Source organism: Phodopus roborovskii, unplaced genomic scaffold (assembly GCF_943737965.1).
Source record: "Phodopus roborovskii unplaced genomic scaffold, PHOROB, whole genome shotgun sequence".
Taxonomy (NCBI): Eukaryota; Metazoa; Chordata; class Mammalia; order Rodentia; family Cricetidae; genus Phodopus; species Phodopus roborovskii.
In genome coordinates, this window is record NW_026125295.1 from 19,662,369 (window position 1) to 19,683,159 (window position 20,791).

At 42.8% G+C, this 20,791-nt stretch overlaps 1 protein-coding gene across 1 annotated transcript in view; it reads left to right on the forward strand.

Moving 5' to 3' along the window:
* Nucleotides 1-20,791, forward strand: part of Ephb1 (EPH receptor B1) — a 416,176-nt gene that overhangs the window by 363,746 nt on the left and 31,639 nt on the right. Inside the window, exon 12 of the mRNA XM_051206222.1 lies at nt 6,258-6,473. Within this exon, the coding sequence (XP_051062179.1) occupies nt 6,258-6,473 (216 nt within the window). The remainder of the gene's footprint in view (nt 1-6,257; nt 6,474-20,791) is intronic.

Consider the following 20,791-nt stretch of genomic DNA (forward strand, 5'->3'; position numbering starts at 1 on the left):
ACACAGGCACACACACACAGGCACACATACACGCACACACACACAGGCACACACACACACACACAGGCACACAGGCACACACACACACGCACACACACACACACAGGCACACACACACACACACACACACACACACACACGGGGGGGTGGTGTGAAGGGGGCTCTTGCTATACCCAGTACCATTGTACAGACTACAACCCACCACAGCTATAGTCTCTGCCTCGAACCTGCATGTTCAAAGCTGCCAGTTGTTACCTGCCTAACACTTTATTTCTATGAATGAAGGGCAGAGATGTCACAGAGTTAAACATGAGTCTTCCTGGGGATGTCAAGGGAGGTAGGTATCAAAGGGAGGGAAAACTTCTCAGAGACCAGGGCACGGGGAGTCTGGCAGATCTGTGGGGATGTGGATGGTGAGCTGTGGCACAGCTTGGCATGCTCAGAAGGTATACTAAGCACTGGCTAGTTCACAGTCTACAGCAGTTGCAAGGTTGTTCCCACTCCCAGGAACAGACTGGGCTTAGCAATGGGACTGGATTGGAAGCTGCACTTTCCCATTACTGAAGCTGCCTTTTTAGGGCAGTACACACTTGTTACCTAAGCTATGTAGTTGGGGGAGGGGTTGAAGGAGTTGAAGAAATGGGAATGGATAAATTGCAGTACATTGGCGGTTTAATCACATGCTTCCTTGAGGGAAGGGTTGGATCTCTGTTTTGAAAACTCTAGTACCTGGTACAATGAGCCATGGTAAATGTTGTCTGGATGAAAACCATGCATCATTATTTGTAGGGAATGGAAGAGAGTTCTAAAAGTGCTGTGTGCCTATGGCATCTCATTCTCTGTCCTTGTAGACATTTGAGAACAAGGCCCAATCTGCTCCATGCTTTTCCAGGGACAATCATTTATGATCAGAGATCTCGTGGAGACAGTGAAATGAACATGGATAGAAAGGCAAGAATGTTCTGGACCAGCCTCAAAACCCTCTCCAGAGCCATGTGTTTCCTTAGTGTCACTTGATTCTACTTTAGAGAAAGCCACCACCATGTGGTTGAAAGACTTAGAGCTCCTCCCGAGGTCGCTTATAGGACAGGAGGAGTCATCCTTAGAAGCCTGTGAGAATCAAAGCTCATCTTCTTACACTCCCCAGTCCCCCTCCCCCAAGACAGAGGATTTTCCACCTGGGGCCCAGGACACAAAGACTTGCTGGGTACTGGGGGTTATCATGATAATGAAGCCATATGAGCAGTGGGAGGACACCTAGGGGAACACAGAAAGACAGAGGCGAGGGCACAACCAGGAAAGGGTGGCAAGAGCAGGCAGTGCCAAGAGCATCAGGGAAATGAAGCGTTTCTGACTGTTGGCACCTCATGGAGGCAGGTAATCTATAAATCTAATTTCAGCCTCACTACTGAACCCCGGAGCATAGCAACATTAATTGATGTATCTGCTACTTGATAAAATTGAAAAAATAGGTCATCAGTTCAGTTCTACAGGGTCCATCTTCTGGGAAGGAGGATAATTTTAGGACCACCATTCAAAGAAGAGAGAAAAAGAGTCCTTAAATCATACAGCTGTTTCCTTTCCCCCAGTCCTGGACTTGGCAGCTTTGAGAGGGTTCCCACACTGGTCTTGGGTCAGAGCTTCAGAGATACACATCTCATCTTTACCCATTCTCCATCACTGTCTTTGCAGAACTTTGGAATTCCCATCTTCTAGAAAGATTAGGAACACCCAAGAGGTGGATCCCATTGCTAATTGTTTTAAATAAAGGAAAGAGTTTCTTCTTGGTACCCATATCTAATGGCACCCACTTGGTGACTCTTCCCTTCAGTACATCCCCGAAGCTCAGATCCATGTCTGATCAAGAGCTCCCAAGTAGAGCCTTGTGGTCACTGTTGGTTCATTCATAGGTGGTCACATCTGTAAGACTCTTGGTGGTCACTGAGGATATTTTTCCTCAAAGAAGTGCATCCATGGACTGAAGCTAGAAGGAGGCAACTTGGGAGAGGATATCAGATTAGAAGCCCTGAGACTGAGGCCCCTGCCTCGGCTTCTGCTATGAGTCACCCTGTGGCCTGGAGCGAGTCCGTTAACTCAATTTTCCAATCTATAAACTAAAGGCATTGAGCTGGATGAGCTGGAAAGTTCTCTTTTAGTTAAAAAAAAAATCTATGATTCATTCTCTTCAAACAAATCAAATAAGGGTTTCATTTCCTGAAGTGGATTTGTCAATGAAAGTGGAAATACCTAAATCCTCCCTGTCTGATATGAGGACCGGCAAGTGGCTCCGCACATTTGCAGGAAAGCAATTTCAGTAGAAAGCACTTCAGTATGAGAAGAAAGTTGAAACCACTCCACCCGGGCCTGCATCTCCTCACTGTATCATGCTTGTTCCCATGGGCTCAGCATGGAGCCCTTTGCTTCCCAAAGTCTCCCAGAATCCAGGTGGTGGCTGTTCTGCTTCACTTATTTTCTATGCTGGTGCTCTTATCTCCACAATTACAAAGCCCGTGGACAACCATGCTGTGTAATTTAAGGGATAATACTTGTCTCTCAAAACAATTTCCCAGGGACCATGAGATGGCTCAGTGGGTAAAGGAGCTTGCCACCAGCTTAATCACCTGAGTTTAAGCCCCAGAGGCCATCTGTTGGAGAGAACCAAGTTGTCCTTTGACCTCCACACATGCACCGTTCCAATAAATCAAGCAAAAAGTGGTTGAACACATCAGGGGAAACATAGCATGTTTATAACCTTAGGTTTCACCAAGAGAGTAAACTCAATGGCCATGACCCTTTCGTAGAGCTGTGTTCACCCCACGGTGCCTAAGGAAAACATGTTGCCTATTGCAGACTCAGCATATTCCAGGGGACGAGGCACAGGATGGGAGCTCAAAGACCGGATAACAGCAGCATCATTAGTCACAGGTAGCTTTTCTCCCCATGAAGCTTCTGCAGCCTTTCCTTCCATACACCTCGGAAGGCAGCCATTACCAGAGGATCAGAGATGTAATGTCAGCACAGAAGTAATTTGCCACTCCGGATTTAGACTTGTGTTATAACTCAAACCCACACAGAGTGATTTAAGTCTGATCACGTAGGTCCTCTAGACTTCCTTTATCTTCTACATGAAAACAATACAATATTGCCTGCCTTTTCTTCTGCCCAGGGCCTGTTTGAAGGCTCTGATCATATTCTGAGAAGTATGATTTGCCATTTCTAAAACAAGTAATGGAGGAAACTGGTATTTTCAAATTCATCCAGATTTAAAGTGTGTGTCATTAAGTCTCCATCATCCACTATTACCACTAGGTATGCATCAGGGTATGTTACCAACATTGACCCTTTGTATGTTGAGCTCAGAATGCCCATTGGGCTCGCTAAGAGTAATGACCCTAGGGTGTCTCTCCCACACTCAGGAAAACATGAGGAACCTTGAACTGGACCCTGGTATCCCTCAATGGGAACACTTGAAGTCCATGGAGGAGGCAGGCAACTAGGAGGAAAGGACGGCCTGGCCCCTGGGTCCAGTGACTATTGCTGTCATCAGAGCATCACAGAGTCCCAAATGAAAACTTCTGACTTGTGATCTCATTTAAGCCCCACAGAGTCCAGAAAGAGAGGACACTGTGCCCTTAAGTTTCAGGTGTGGGGGTCACCACTCTGGAGGCTAAAGCACTTGCTTAGGCCAGTGAATGGCAGAGCTGGGATCCAAAATGTATCTAACCAGACATTCAACTTTTAACTACTTCTGGTCCATGTTCACCCTGGAAACTGTAGTGATGTCTGGTCTAAATTTTAAAGGCATGGTAAACTCAGAAAGACTATACTGAATTACAGTGGACGTACAGACACTCGCCATATATGCTTGTGAGCTGCCTTCTCATGTGTGTGAGCATCACTGGCCCTCTCCAGATGAAATCTTTAGCAAGACACCAATTTTCACTAGAAAGTCACCTACACTTAAGAAGAAGAAATTAAAAATGGAATTAAAAAAAAAATCCAGCCCGCGTGACTTGAAGCTGGGAAGCTTTTTATACTCTACAGAAGTTGCATGGGTACTTTCTGAGGAGGCAAATCTCGCAGAGATTTGTTTAGGGGAAATGCGAGGAGCTCCTGAAAGGGCAGCTGGCTTCTGGAGAAGGTGCTGATGGGAGTTCACTTAGGAGGAGGTGTTGAACCATCCCTGGTACAGCCATCCTTCACAGATGGGCAAATCAGTCAGACTTTCCACAAAGCAAAACTGCACTTTGATTTTCGGTCCTAGGAAGACAATGTCATAGAAAAGGCATTCTGGGCAGTTTGGGAGGTGGTTAGGAATTGAGTCGGGAGCAGCCTGGCCCATGGGGTGTGTCCTAGTTTGCTTCTCTGTTGCTGTGCTAAAACACTGACCAAAAGTAGGGGAGGAGAGGGTTTGCTTCATCTAAAAGGCCACAGTCCTTCACAGTGGGAACCCAGGCAGGAATCCAAGCAAGAGCAGTAGCGGAACCATGGAGAAAAGCTGCTTGCTGCCTTGCTCCCCATGGCTTGTTTAACCTTCTTTCTTACATTACCCAGGACCACCTGTCCAGTGGTGACACAGGCCATAGTCAGACATAGTCCCACATTAATAATCAATCAGGAAAATATTTGCCCAGTCATGTCCACAGATCAATCTGATGGAAGCAATCCCCTCTGATGTCCAGGTTTGTATAAAGTTGATAAAACCAACCAGTACACCTTCCCCATGTAATCACTGGCAACTGATGGATTCTGAAGAAGGGATGGTCATTGTAGTATATGCAAAAATTGGCATGCCCACCCATGTTGAAATAAGATAATAGATGTGGGTGTGTTGTATAATGTATCCAGTAGATATTCAATACAAAGGGGTTCCTCACAGTCTTTATGCTTTGTGGTCTTCACATATGGACTTCAGAGGCAGAAAGTGTGGCTTACTACCCTTTGGAGAGAAACTGAGGCTATGCTAAATAAGAAGGGAAATTCTTGGTGGCAAGGCTCAGGGCCCACTGATTCAATCACTGTCTGCAGAGACAAGACCCAGGAGTATATGTACAGTAAGAAGAATATACATTCTATTTGTTGGAAAATCTGTATAATTGCAGGGCATTCGTGCTTGAAACTGTGAGTTTGCCAGTAATGGTAGAAAGCAAATAGTATAACCTAACATGGTGCGGGACACGAGCAGGGTTCCAAGTACCAGACACAGTGTGTGAGCTTCAGCCTCACTGATCCCTGTGAGGTGAGCTTGGTTAAACAAAGTAGACTTTTCTAGCTCAAAAGATTCAAAGAAAGTGCATGAGGCTTTTGAGTTTGGGAAATAACAAGAGATGCTGGTCACTCAACTATTTATATTTTTTAAGGTGTAGAGTCTTCTCCTCCTCCTTCTTTTCCTGTTAGTTTTCAGCATTGAAAATACTGTGGGGACCTCAAGAGATGGGAGTTCTTTTGCTCAGAGTTAAGACTCAAACAGCAAAGACCAGAAGATTACAATACATTCACAAAGTTCAAACTTGTGAAATAAAAGAAAATATAGTAATACATTTGAAAAATATGTTCAGAGGATGCTAATTACATTTGGAGAAGAGGGAATTATAAGGACATCATATTTAAGGAGGGACAGTTAAGCAGAAAACAAAGGGCACCTAGGGATGGGATTAGAGAGAAAGAAATAGAAGGAATGGTATTTATGAAGTCCAGGGCAAGTAGGACTTGCCTTGGAAAGAATCTAAAGTTCTCCAGTCCTTGTGGCTTTGTGCAGCATGAGTGTGTTAGTCTAGAGCCTAAGGCCAAGCATTAGCTGGTCCCTAGGGTCTCCTAAGCTGTACTATGGCATTGGGAGATTTTCCTTAATGCAATGGGAAACTGTTAGAGAGTTTAAGCCAGAGAGTGACAAGGACTGATTTATGTCTTGAAAAGATGGCCCTGGCTGCCATGGAGAGAATGGATTGTAGGGGGGCAGGTGCAGGAGGCTGTTACAGGTGATGGATGGCAACGACTTGTTGGGAATGGTGGCAGTGGAAAGAGAGAGGAGTGGATGGTTTGAGATGTAATTTGGAGATGAAATCGACAGGGCTTGGCAAGAAGAGAGCAGAGCGTTCAAGGAAAGTGATGAGGAGGAGGGAGGAGCTGGAAGAAGCAGTGGTGAACTGAATTTGGGTGCTGACAGAAGGCTGACAAGCCATCGGCCATGCTGTCTGGGCTCCTGTTTAGCCGCTGAAGCCCATCTTGATTCTGATCTCTTTTTTGTCTTATCACAGCAAAATGATGGACAGTTCACTGTGATCCAGCTTGTCGGGATGCTGAGGGGCATCGCTGCTGGCATGAAGTACCTATCTGAGATGAATTATGTGCACAGAGACCTGGCTGCTAGGAACATTCTGGTCAACAGCAACCTGGTGTGCAAAGTGTCTGACTTTGGCCTCTCTCGCTACCTCCAGGATGACACCTCAGATCCCACCTACACCAGCTCCTTGGTGAGTCTTTAGTCCACTCAGAGAAATATGGTATGAGTCAGTGATTGCTGAAGGTATCTCAGGACCTGTGGCTGGGCTGTTTTACTGATTAGGGAGACAGACATTGGGCACCCCATCCATCCAATAGAAATAACAGCAGCCAGTGTCTGGGCAAAAATTTGACTAAGTTTTCCAGAAAGTTCTGGTGTGTACATGGAAACCACAGTGTTCCTTAGCTCGTGGGAAGAGCAGTTTGGAGCAGATGAATTTAGAGAATCCAGGTAAGGGAGTATGGCATCAGAAACATCTTTCAACAGGAAGCAGCTCTAGGCAAAGTTGGGGCTGTTAGTTCCCAGTTGAGTTGGGTGTTGCATTGCGTCATCAGAATTGGGTTCAGTTTCCTATCTGGCATGCAGGGGGCTTTAAGTACCAGCTCCATACTTAGTGCTGCAATGCTGAAATCTGATCTCCTCTCAGTCTCCCCCTGCACATCCTGAGTAGCTCTAATCTCTATCCCACTGCCTCCTTCACACAGTTCCTTTTGGAACCATAATAGATTCAAAATAGAGTTTGGCTTTACTCTCCAGTGTATCCTTTCCATCTCTCCATCTCCATAGCTGGCTCTATTTAACTAGAGACTGAAACGGAAGAGTCGCCAATGGTTTCTTCCCATGCCTCAATATTCTGGCCTTCTCCTCAGTTACTCCTAGGAAATTATCCCCACTCTTCCCTCCATTGCTCTCTGATCTTGTACGAGTCCTCTCTCTTTGGGCTAGACTGCTACAGTGGGTGTCTAGCTAGTATCTTTGTTTTCTACTTATATTCACTGCCAGCAATATCTTTCCCTGCCTCCCTTTCTATCTGCTTTATATCTCCAAAATGAAATGCACAAGTTAAAATAATGCAGAGAACAAAATGCAAAGTACAAAAAAAAAAAATTAGTGAATGATGACTCCTTCCTCATGATAGGAGTCCATAAAGTTTTCCTTAAAGAGCCACCTGGCTCTGATGGTCAAGAGGCAAAATGGAGAATTGTGTAAAGAATTATATAACTATTTGTAGTGTGACCATTGGAGAAATGATAAACATCATTCTGAACTATAAGCATGAGGCCAAAGTGTTCCAATCTCTTCCTGGAAATGTCATTTCTAAGTTACTAAGTTAGATGTGTTTCCTTCCACAGTTTTCTATGATCACACTATACTTACTTTTTCTGAATTCTTGTGCATTCCATGGGATTTTTTTGTTTTGTTTTGTTTTGTTTTTAACTTCCAGACTGACTTTCCAAGTCTTAGTGAATATCCATTCTCTCCTGAGAGAGAGAGTGTGTTGATCGCCTGACATTCTGAGTGGCACTGGAAGGTACCAATCTTTAAAACTATGCTAATTCGATAGCATAATATGGCCACCTCATTGTGTTTTAATTTGCATTTTTATTCAATTGCCAGAACTCATTTTCTGAGTGTCTCCACCTAATGTTTTCCACCAGGTTCTTGCTGGTGTTTATGTTGGGAATGTTACCCCTTGGTGGTAAATGACACAGTTAGATGTCCACCTGTTGTTCTTCTAATTGCGCGAGGTATTGCTGGTTTGCAAAGTCACTGGGATTCAGATAGTCAAAAATATCAATCTTTTCTATCTTTTCTTCTATATTATGGTTTGCTTTTAAAGTTCTCCTCACACAAAATTATGAAACATTTCTCAAAGTTTTCAGTAAATTTGCTTTGTGTTGATGTTTGTGCTATATGTAAATACTTAGCACACATGAAATTATTTTACCACATTTGTTTCAGAAAATTTTCAGACATACATAGAACTTTAAACAATTTGACCTAGAATATACTCCTTGTGGATCCCAGAAGGAGTATCTTGCTATGTGTACTTCGCCATCTAACTCTGGCCCATACCTCTGTCTGCATATCATTTTTGTTGACACTCACCTTTTGTCTCTGCATACAATTGTGTGCACATTTTAAGTACAAATTTGGGATTTAAAAAGTGTATAGAGCTGTATAACTCAAACCTCCAGCAAGATAAAGAATCTATTACCACAGGAGTCTCTTCCATGGGTCACCCACCTGACAAACACACTCAAAACTTCCTGATCAATCTAGATCTTCATAGAAATTGAACCATATAGGACACACTCCTGGATGTCTGTTTTCTCTCTGTATCATGTTTAGAGAGTCACTCTTCTTGCTATGTGCAGTAAGAGTTTATTCTTATTGAATTTATTGTTTATTTCCATACTATCTTGTTGACAAATACCAAGAATATTCTGGAATGGATTGGCAAGTCACTGCTTACTTAGCTTTGCCAAGGTGAACAATTATGTCACCTCATTCAATATATACTTTATTTCCAAAACATTATATGTCATCCTTGACATTATTTTCTTTCTGTCAACTGTTGATTCTGTTGATCTGTTTATCTATTGTCTCTTCCTATTGGTGTGGTCATAATGATTTGAGCAAATATCACACAACAAAATTGTAATGAAAGTCTTACTATTTGAAAGAAACCAATTCTTCCATCCTTCTCTTAAAAACATTTTTGACTAGTCTTAAATTTCTTTTCTTTTAAATGAAAATTAAAATCCCTTGGTCTAGGTCCAAACAAACACACACACACACACACACACACACACACACACACACACACACACACGCATTTGTACTCACAGCTGGACTTTGAGTGGAGCTTAGTCTGTCTTTGGAAGAATGGACACTTTAATGCTTCTGGATCACTTAAGTAATGATGGAGTCAAATATAAGACTTACATCTACCTTACAGTACCATGTAGCTTACAGTAAAAGTTTTTTAGTGAAAACTTGCCACACAATTTCACTATAAACATTGCTTAGATTATATGCAGGGATGTTTTTTAACAAATGCTTCCTCTATATGACAAGGTCTGTTGACTCTGAACCTCAGAATCTTCAGGAGCATTGGTCATATGTCCACTTGACTCATCATATTTTCCATGCCAAGTCTTCTGTTTGTCTTTTTCTAGAAATAGAAACAATGAACATATTTGATGATTAAATAGATTATGCTTTGAAAATACAATTTATTCAAAGGACAAACATTATTGAATGCCTTGTATGTATCAGTACTATATTACATAAGCATATGATCAGAATCAAAAGAGGTTCTCCTGCTTCATGATGCATAGAGGTTCGAGGTGGCGCAGGCATTCATCAGACATACACTCAATGACAGTACAGCTATCTGCTTCTAGAGCATTAAGAAAACAGTCACCAACACAGTGTCTCGACAGTGTCTAGGGGGATTAAGGAGGACCTCCAGAGAAGGAGATTATGCTGTCCCAACAGGTCTGAAAATAGGTCAGCCTTGGTCAACTTGGCTGCTGAAATGCAAGGCCTCTAGCTGGATCACTTAAATAGCAAACATTCATTCCTCCAGGTTCTAGAAGCCAGAGTGTCTGAAGTGAAGATAACAGTCTGGACAAGCTCTTGGTAGGGACCCTCCTCTTAATCATGTCCTTGAATACTTTGGTGTGTGAATTAAAAGAGACAGAGAGTGCTCACACCTCTACTCAAAACTGAGTATCAAAATGAAATGTCCTTATAGACATAAGGGCATTAATCCATCATGGGATCACATCTTCATGGTCTAATTCTAACCACATTTATCTCCTAAAAGCCTGCCTGCAAATATCATCCCACTAGAGACTGGGCTTCAACATCTTACTTTGGAATCATACAAATAGAGTATAGCGTTCTTTTCCTCAAAGGAGCATGCCAGTTTAGGCTACACAGGTAGAGAAGCAGTGTTTCTAAAGGTCCTGTGGCAAGAGGGACAAGTATGTTAGAGGCCACCATTCCTGGTAACTGGAGAATGAGAAAATGCCTGAGATCAACAGCAGTAGGCTCTCTCAGACACTTTTGATAGAATTTATAGTCTTGGGATGATGGAAAATCATTCAAAGAATAGAGGTGTAGTGGTGGTGGTGGTGGTGGTGTGTGTGTGTGTGTGTGTGTGTGTGTGTGTGTGTTGTGTGCATTGTGTGTGGTGAGGTGTGTGTGTGTGTGTGCATGCATGCATGCGTGCACACTTGCTGTGCATATAGAACTGTACACACTGTCCAAAGGTGATAGATTTGCCTTTGTGAAATATAACTTGGCTTACCCTCCCCTACTTCCTTTTCCTTTGAATTTCTTCCATTCCTCTAATTTCATATATTTAAAAAAAAATCTAGCATTCCTTGGTTTTATCTTTCCGTCCTTTCACTAAAACACTCCTTGCCAGGACCAACAAATGTAGCCATCATAAACTAGTGACAACTAACACCCACGTGTGAAGGCACCACCACCACCACCGTAAGTAATTAAAAGTATGCTGGGTGTAAGAACTCCTGGGAGAGGGGCGCACACATGGGAGGTATGAGAGCTAGAATGGTTTGTGCAGTGTTAAGCCTGAGCAGATGTTTTGTGAGGCAGGCAAATAAATAGGGTTGGAGATGCCTGGGAGCACTGACATCCGTGTAGCGAGAGTACACCTGGCTCTCAGGTCTTGATTATTTTTATCTACCCCACTTCAAGCAACCGGGAGTTATTAGAGACATGGCACCTTCCAGAGGCTCAGAAGAGAAAATGAGATGATTCAGCACACCGCGCGCGTGTGTGTGTGTGTGTGTGTGTGTGTAAAAGTGAGAAAACATTCAAATAATGATGAAGACATGTGCCCAAATTCAAAATCTCCAGCTTGAAGCATATTCTAATGTCTAAACTGTGATAATTTGAATCTTAAAATATAAAACACAAGATGACAGTAACAGATTATAACTGGTCTAATAAGAAATAATATAAGGGTATGCTAATAGGACAAGAGAGTGCTACCTTATACCAGAAAGAACATTATTAAAATATTATTAAAAAGCTACTAGCTGGCAACTATCAATCCATGGTTATTTTTGATGAGAAAACATAAGTGGATACTAAAACCCCAGGAGAATCTGGGGGAAGGGGCAGACATTTTACATAGCTTCCAGTTGTCTCTTTCCAAATGCTGACTTGGGGGCTGGGGAGATGGACCTGTTGCTAAAGGACTTGCTGCGCGGGCAGAAGGACCCAGGTTTGCTCACCAGCACCCATGTAAAAGCTGGGTGTGGCTGCAGACACTCTCACCCCAGTGCTGGGAAGGAAGGAACAGGCAGATCCCTGGGGCATTTTGACCATCCAGCCTAGCAGAAACGGAGTCTTTGTTAGAGAAGAAAAGGAAAAGTAGAGAGTGACTGAAGAAGACATTGGCTGACAGTCTTTGACCTCACATCTTGTGTGTACATGCTCGAGTAGACACCCCCCCACCTCACACACATAGGGTACCACCATACTTATTTAATAAAAAAGTAGCAAAGTAACATTGCAGAGAAGGTTGGGAATCATCTAACTGATATTTGAAGGTAAGATGTGTACTTTGAGTTACATCAGAAGGAAACATCAGACTAAAATTGGGATAGTTATTATTTATGAAGTGGTCTGTGATCTTCACACACACACACACACACACACACACACACACACACACAGAGTCATGTATTTCTCTGGTTGTGTTCAAGTTCTCCTCACAATATTTGGTTTCTTTACCCTCACTAAGATGTACCTAGGAATGTGTACTCTCTCCAAAATTTGTCCCAATTAAGGTTTTCTAAGTTTCTTAAATCTGATTATTTGTGCTTTTTACACATTCAGGAAGTTTTCAACAATATTTCTGCAAATTTATCTTTTATCTCCTTTTTCTCCTCCTAGGGCCAGAGTTTTCTGATTCTGTAATCTGTCCCTGGATTGGTACCTTTCACTGTCTTTCCCATATCCTTGGCTCTCTGTACATCTAGAAATTTGGGACTAAAAACAGTGACTCTTATGCTGTTGAGAGTAGTTTCTGTTACATGGAAGCAGAATGTCAGCACACTTAATTTAGCAGGAAAGAAACTTGGTTGTATTGGAACAGCAAACTGTATTTCTATCTTAGCTCTTAGCTCCTGTGAGTTTTAGCCTGTTTTGCACATCCATCCCCGAGGGTCAGCTAGCAGTCAGGTCCCTTCCTCTCCAACAGTTCTGATGGCCACTACTCTGGTTGCTCTCTCTTGGTTCTCCCACCCGGAAAACTAGTGATCCCCCCCCCCCCCCCCCCCCGGTGTTCTTGCATGAGCAGACGGTAGAGACTTAGGTTGCCCATAGGCAAAACTGCGAAAGGTATAGCTTTGTTCTGTTCAGTTTGCAGAAAGTTTGGGGAATGTTCCCTCCCTTCCCTCTCCTTCTCCCCTCTTCTTTACTTTCTGTCTTCAATTATACTCGTTATTATTTCTTGGAGGCTTTGTTTATTAGAAGCATATCCACTCCCATATCAAAAGTGGAGCTTGCAGCTTCATGCCCTTAATTTCAGTTCTATGAGACAATCTTCTCTACCTTAATTCTCTTTCATGCAGCTCCTTCAAGGCTCCTTCAGCAGCAGCATCTTCTAATTCACCTGGTGTTTCTTTGTAAGTGAGGACCTCATTAATAGCTATTAGAGTTTTCTAGTCTTTCCTCCTAGGCCCTCATCCTTCATCTATCTGGCACTCTGACATCCTTCTCCACCCTACTTCTTTTCTCTGGGTGTTTGTTCTCCATTTTAAATTGCTATTTCTAGCCCCAGGAGCGTTTCCTTCCCAACAGGCTCCCACAATAATGAACAGATAAAATTTGTTCCTTTGTGCTTCCTTATGATTGCAATAAATTCACGAACCTAGGAAAGAGTTCTGAGCGGCTACTAATACAGAAAAATGAGATGGGCTGGGCTCTGAATGCCTGTGCTGTCTACAAATGTATTTCTTGGCAGATATATGTCTGCATTCTGTGCTGTGCATCTCGGCAAACACTCCTATACACTGTTAAAAACCAGTTCTGGATGTTCGACCTCAGATCATACTCTCAAGGTACTTGGTTCTGGCTAGTGTTACCAACTTAGAGCACACATCTCAGGAAAGACGCCACACCTGTAACAAATGTCTTTTATTTTGATTATCGTACATTTTCCCAAATCTGATCTCCAGCCTTTAGCATTTGATATTGATGTAAAGAATTCCAAGAAGATCCTGAAGACTTCTGGATGGGGTCTTTTTGCTGAGGGAACAAAAAGTTCTGCCCCATCCAGCAGGATTTCTTCTCTTTTGATGAAGGGAAAGAGGCCCCGCCTGTCCCCATAGTGACCACAGTCTTCCTCCTTAGTATTCAGATGGTTTTTTTCTGCTGAAGTAGTGTCAATGTTCCTGTCCTATAGCATCACTCCTGGGCTGCCTCTCTGAGAAGTCTCTAGCCACGATCCTGCCTTCCACAGGTCCTGCTCCCTCACGGCTTCTCTATTTCATCCTGACTTGTGCCAAGTCTTCAAAGCACTTCCAAGCTGTCTCTGCCCTTCCCCTTTGCTGTCCGTCCTCTGGCCTTGAGCAGATGCTCCTCCCATACTGTGTTTCTGCCACATCTAAAGCTTGCCTCCTTCGAAGCCTGTCCCATCCTTCTGGCTCCTTGACTTCTCATGTCTGATATCTGATGTCTGCCCTGCCTCTGTCCCCATCTGTGAATGTCAAGAGGAGCTTGTTCCCAGGGCATCTGTTCCTCTGAGTGGGAGACAGAAGCTGTCTTCCCACTGCTCTTATACTTCCACGATCCTTGTCCTTCTTTTTGTGATTTCTCAGGTACCATCTTGCCCTGTGACTGCCTTTCTTTTTCTACACTGACTGACTGCCTGGACAGTGCACATGTTACACCTGCTCCAGAGTAGGCCCATATGTGTCACAATCATCCCCTGAACTGGCTGGCATGGAGTATAAGAGTCTATCTTCCCCCATGGAACCAGGGACACGTGCTCTCATGGCACACCCTTCATGTGCTCTGCAGATGCCATGGCTCCCCTGGGATGAATTAGTCATCCAGTTACAGTGTGGTCAACAGCATCATCTCACCATTGCCCTCACATTGCCCATTATCCCTGTGAATTGTTATTGTCGTAGCTTCAGCCTTCATCTTCACAGCTGTGGTAATTGTTGTGTCAAAGTAACTGAAATACTGGCTGATAAGATGGCTCAGTGGATAATCACCGAAGACATGAATCCAATCCCTGGAGTCCACATGGTAGAAAGAAGGAACTAGATTCTACAAGTTCTGCTCTGATTTCTGCCTACACACACACACACACACACACACACACACACAAGACACTAAACAAATAAACATCATAAAAGTTAAAAATAACTGAGACAATGTCCTTCTAAAGTGGAAAGCTTTGTTTGGCTCATAGATTCAAGGACTCCAGTCCACGGTCTTTTGGTCCCATCACCATGGGTCTGGGATTAGGCCAAGTGTCACTGTGGGTAAAACAAACAACTTACCTCATGGCATCAGGGAAACAAAGAGGAAGAGAGAGTATTTATATAACATAATCTTCCTCCAGAGCCCATTAAGCACTGAATGTATAATGGAATTTGTCTATTAATAAAATCAGAGCCCTCATGATCCTGATGATCCTGTCACTTCCCATAGCCCTGGTGTCTGAACACTGCATGGAAAGAAGAAACATGGTCTTTGGGGGGGCATTTAAAATCCAATCTGTAACATTTACAGGGAATCACCCAGCCAGCCACAACTGATTCCATACTAGATCTAGATGTCTTCATTTCACAGTGTTAATATATAATATTGCCCTCCCCAGTTGAGTCTGTGTGGACTTTGGGGGGTATAAAAGAATCTTTCTGGAGCTACCTCTCTAAATCTAGTTGGAGAAATCACGGAGACAATAGAAAGAATGCCAGATTTGGCCTGTGCTCTATTCTGTGAACCTGGTTTTTATCCCCACACTCCTCGAATTCTAAGGATTTTGTGAGATTTCTAATTTCTAAGAAATTGTGTGGTAATCTGGCAAATCAGCTCTGACCACAGCTTATAATTGTTGCTAGGCAAGCCACCAGGAGTGTTTCCTCACCCATCCCCCACCCCCACAAACATATTAACAAGGGAAAAAAGTTGAAGGCCCCTGTGATGGGATCAGTAGGGAGGATTTTGAAGACCATTCCTCAGAAGATAACATGGAGAAGGTGACCAGTTTGTGTCAGCAGGCACTGATGGGTCTCACGTTTGCAATGCACTACAGTCCCCAAGAGGGTTTCTCAGACAGGTTTCTGTGTCTCTATGTCAGAGATATTGCTTTTATGTCTGTGGGGGAACCAGACTTTGCATTTCACTTAGATCCCATTTAATTCTAACTCTGATGGCTTGGATATTAAATATATTTTAGCTAAGATCTTACTTCACAAGAATTGTCAACAACCTTATACCTTGTTAGTGTTACTAGTGCGGTGATGAAATACTGACCAAATTCAGTAAAGAAAGAAAGGCTTTATTTTGCCCACAATTCCATATAATAGTTCATTATGAAAAGTGGTGACATCAGGAACTTAAGTAGGGCAGGAACCTGAAGGTAGGACCTGAGGCAGAGGCCTGGAAGGGTACTGCTTACTGCCTTGCTTTCCATGGCTTATTCATCCTGCTTTTTTTATAGGTCACAGGACCACAAGCTCAGGGATGGGCTGGGACTCCTCTCATCAATTACTAGTTAAGAAAATGCTGTACATTCTTGCCTTCAGCCCAATCTTATGGATCTGTTTTTTTTTTTCAATCGAGATTCCATTTTCTCAGATGACTCTAGCTTGTGTCAAGTTGACATAAAAATATCCAGCACAACTGACCCTTTGTCAACTTGACACAAAAACATAAAACTTTTCCATTAGAACCTTTCCTTTCACATTTATCCTAAAGATAACACTTTAATATTAATATCACAGTATAAAACATAAATAGCACAATGAAAAAACAAATTCAAACATATTCAAACTTCAATCTCTTTTTTTTTAAAAAAAAAAATCTTAAATCTCTTTTAAAAGTTCAAAGTTTTCAGCTATGGGCTCCTGTAAAAATCAATCCCAAATTAAATATCTTCTCACTTCAAGAGGGAAGAACCAGGGCACATTCACAATCTAAACAAAGCAAAAGCAACTTCCAACAGTAGATATAACTCAATGCTCACTGTTTGAGATTCACTCACAATCTTCCAGGATCCTTCAAAGAGTTTGGTTACTTATCCAGCTCTGTCCTCTACAACACACACACACACACACACACACACACACACACACACACACACACACACGCACACACACACACAGAGCTTGTCATCTAAGGTTGAGCAGTCTCTTCTCTACCACTACTGATGTTCTTGGTGGTGTGTCCAAAATTCTGGAGTCTTTTGCTGCAAGTGGGCTGCACCAATAGTTTCTCCTAGACTCTTTGTGGTGCCAAGTCTCAGCTTCTCTACATGATCCCTTCAGTCCCTACATGATTCCTTCATGCCTTCCAAACCAGTATCACCCGCTTGACTTTTACACCACCAAGTTTGGCTGCCAGGGTGAGGTACAACCTTGGCTGCCTCTGGAACACAGCTTGTGTGTTCTGACTTTCAGGAAACACTTCCAGGAAATTTCATCTCATTGATGCAGCTTTCTTCTTAATCACCATTAATTGCCCAGCTCCAGATAGCCAGCATCAAATATCCCAGTAAAACAAAGGTTCAACGGTTCTAGTCTCTTGCTAGTCACAGCTGATTATTCAGCTCCAGTTGACCAGCCACTACAAATTCTTCATACAAATGGGCCCAGTAGAGTTTTTGCTTCCCTCTGAATTTTCACAATCCCGGCCTTCATTATCTATGGTTTAATCAACACATTTATCTTCCAACATTTCATGAACCAGCTCATCAAGCTTTGGACACACAATGTCTTTTCTAGCCCAAAGTTCCAGAGCCCTTCTACAACTTTCCCCTTCTGTCACATCAATACCCCACTCCTGGTACCAACCTTTCTTAGTTAGGGCTACTATTGATGTGATGAAATATGATGCCAAAAGTAACTTGGGGAATAAAGAGTTTATTTCATTCAGTCCCATATAATAATAGTTCACTATCAAAAGCAGTGAAGGCAGGCACTCAAGCAGGGCAGGAACCTGGAGGCAGGAGATGATACAGAGTCCATGGAGGAGTGCTGCTTTCTTATAGAACCCAGGACCACCAACTCAGGGATAATACCACCCACAATGGACTGGGCCCTTTCCCATTAATCACTAATCTAGAAAATTCTCTACAGGCTTGCCTGCAATTCAATCTTATGAAGCATTTTCTCAATTGAGGTTCCATTCTCTCATATTACTCAAGCTTGTGCCAAGTTGACATAAAACTATCGAGCACACCTTACTTTAACAAATACAAAGTAAATATTGTACCAGTTATTACTAGGGAAAGAAATTACAATTTCAACCATCTTTGTACTTTACTGCCTCAAGACCACGGTTACTTGGGACTCCTCTGTCTTTTCAGAGTTAGGAACATTTGTATCAGTTGTACAACTTCCCCACCAGTCACCAGCTATTATAACTGCTGTCTGAGGAGACAGTGAAGACACATCACAGACCCCCTAATTAATATCAGCTTCTAATCATGGAACTTATTCTGATCCTATAACATTTTCCTACCCAATATCTGAATCCTTGCCCAACCAAAACCTCTTCAGAAAAACACAGAAGCAACATTCATTAAATCAGGCTTTGGTCCATGGAGATATATAACTTCAGAAACAGACCAATAACAGTCATTTCTATTCTTGAGAGCAATCTATACCATAGCATCAAAAAATAGATAAAATATGTTTCCATCATTTTCATTGTCATGTATTCATGAGAAAAAAGTTCCCTCATCTTCCCAATCCTTTGGACCTGAACTTAAGGAATTCTTTTGTATGGCATTTAGTTGACCTTATAATTTCGTTAATTGATCTTTAAGGAAAGAATGTGGCTTTTATGACTTGGGTCTTTAATGTCCCCAAAAGCTGTTGTGCTAAAGGCTTGGTCCCCAGATACTGAAGCCATTTGGGGCTGGTGGAAATTTTAGGAGATAGGACCTGGTTGAAGGGCATTGTGTCATTGGGTGTGTCTTGAAAAGGGATGCTGGGACCCTGGCCTCTTTCTCTTGCCTTTACTTCTAAGCTAATGTGTAGTCTCTACTATGATGTTTGACCTTACCACAGGCAGGAAGCAACAGGTCCAAATGGCTATGGATTTAAGAACCCTTGAAACCATGAACCCAAACAAACCTTTCCCGCTCTGAAATTATCTCCAGTATTTTTTCTCAGTCAGGGAAAATTGGCTAATTCTAAAATTGGTAATTCTGGACACCTGTCTGTGACAGAAAGTTATTCTCTGTCCACAGAAATTGCTTGGGGGGGTCTTTAAGAGAAGGAACTCAAAGAAAGGAAGTCAATAGGTACCAAAGCCTTAGCCTTGGGGATATTCATCTTCTTCCCCTAAGGTCTCCGTCTAAATAAACTGCTATCACCATTCACTGGAAAACAGCAGGGGGCAGTGCTAGGCACAGGCCTTTCCTTTTCCAGGCTGTCCAGACTTTGGTGTTTCTCCAAAGGCCAATTATGCTATGCATGGTTCTCAGGCAAAAATGGCTAAGATTCAGATATAAAGGTCTATAAACGTTCTCCAAAATCTGAGCTGAGTGGCTCTCCATCAGTACTATATACATAGGACATATGTATATCCATACAAACATATACATGCACATATACATGATTTCACTGAAGAAGTGTGTGATGCATAGGTTTGTATTCAATGCAGAGGAACACATATTTATACCCAGGGTTGCCCAGAAACATACACCACCACCATCCACACATCTCAAGTAGCTCTTAGCAAAAAGCTAAAACCTATTTTTTCTTTCATGACTTATAAAAAGTGAGTTTGCTTATTTTAGCAGTTAGTTTTAGATGGTTTTTCCCCTCATAATATATTTAATACTTAAAAGACACAGAGAAAGCAGAAAGTTATCTCAAAGATAATCGTTCCTGCAAACTTTTCAGGAGAAATCTCCATGTGACTGCTCTTTGTTGTGGCTCTTAAAGAAGTTGTTTCTAGCCTAGTATGGTGGCATATACCTGTAATCCCAACACTGGGAGCAGAGAAGAGACTGAGGCAGACAGAGTACATGTTCAAGGCCAACCTGGGTTACAGAGAAAAATTATAGAACATTGGCAATGACCTACATCCTTCAGAAAGAGCAATGTCTATGTCTTTGTGTCCAGTGGTCCTGGCCCAGCTTTTTCTCCTCCCTGTTCCTGGTGGTTTTACATCTGGATCCTCCTTTTTCTTTTCTGATGTGGCCTCCCTCATGAGGCCACTTTCAGAGTGGTTTCTAGCTCTTTTTTTCAGTCACTTGGCTTGGGAATCAACTCCATGTCCTGAGTAGGTGGGAAAATGGAGAGGAACAAAGGCAAGCGAAGAAAAGATGGGGAGATCCTTTAATTGCAGGCAGGGTTAACCTGAGTCCTGGCCCCCTGGAAATTCTTCTCTGGCATTAATTAATCAGAGGGAAGAATAATTCAAATGTCATTCTGCCCCATGCTCTGCCACTCAAATAATTCTTACCCTGGGGGGTTTCCCTCCTCCTCCTTCTGATCCCTCCCTGGGTCACTCTGTCAGCAAATGCACATATAGGGACAGCAGGACCTGACTGGAGTGCCCTTTTGAGAAAAGCTCAGCATAATTATTCTTAGCAGGACCTGTATATTATTAGCTGGGGTGGGATCAGTATGGAATTTCAGAGCCTGAGCCAACTACTACCTACGGGCTGGTCAGGGTTCTCATCCAGTGCCCCTCTCTGCTCTGGTCCAGTGGGTATGCAGTGTGCACAAGCTAGTATGCTGAGCCAGGACATCATATACATGTGGTCACATGGGAGTGCAGACTCTCCTAGTCACATTACAGCTGACACATATGTAAGGTGCATCACCTTACATATGCAAAGCCTAAAAGGCACAGTTTCTGACAAGGATCCTCAACTTCCATTCCAAGTCAAAGGAGGAACAGGGGGAGGGTGGTCAGGCAGAGAGTGCTTGTCTCCCAAATATGAGGTCCTGAGTTTGATTCCCAGAGCCAGTCTAAAAAGGCCATGCATGTTGGCACACATCTTTAATACCAGTGTTGGGGAGGAAGGGACAAGAGGATCTCTGGGGCTCAATTTCCAGCCATTCTAGCCCAATTGGTGTCAAAATAGATGACAATGTTCCTGGCAATGATACTCAAGGCTGTTCTCAGGGCAGGCACATACACTAGTACATGTGAACCAGCACAAATGCATACATACATTCATACTTACTCACACACATACAAAAAATGGGCATTAAGTGATTATATGATGTAATTATAACTTTTTGGTATGATCATGGAGAA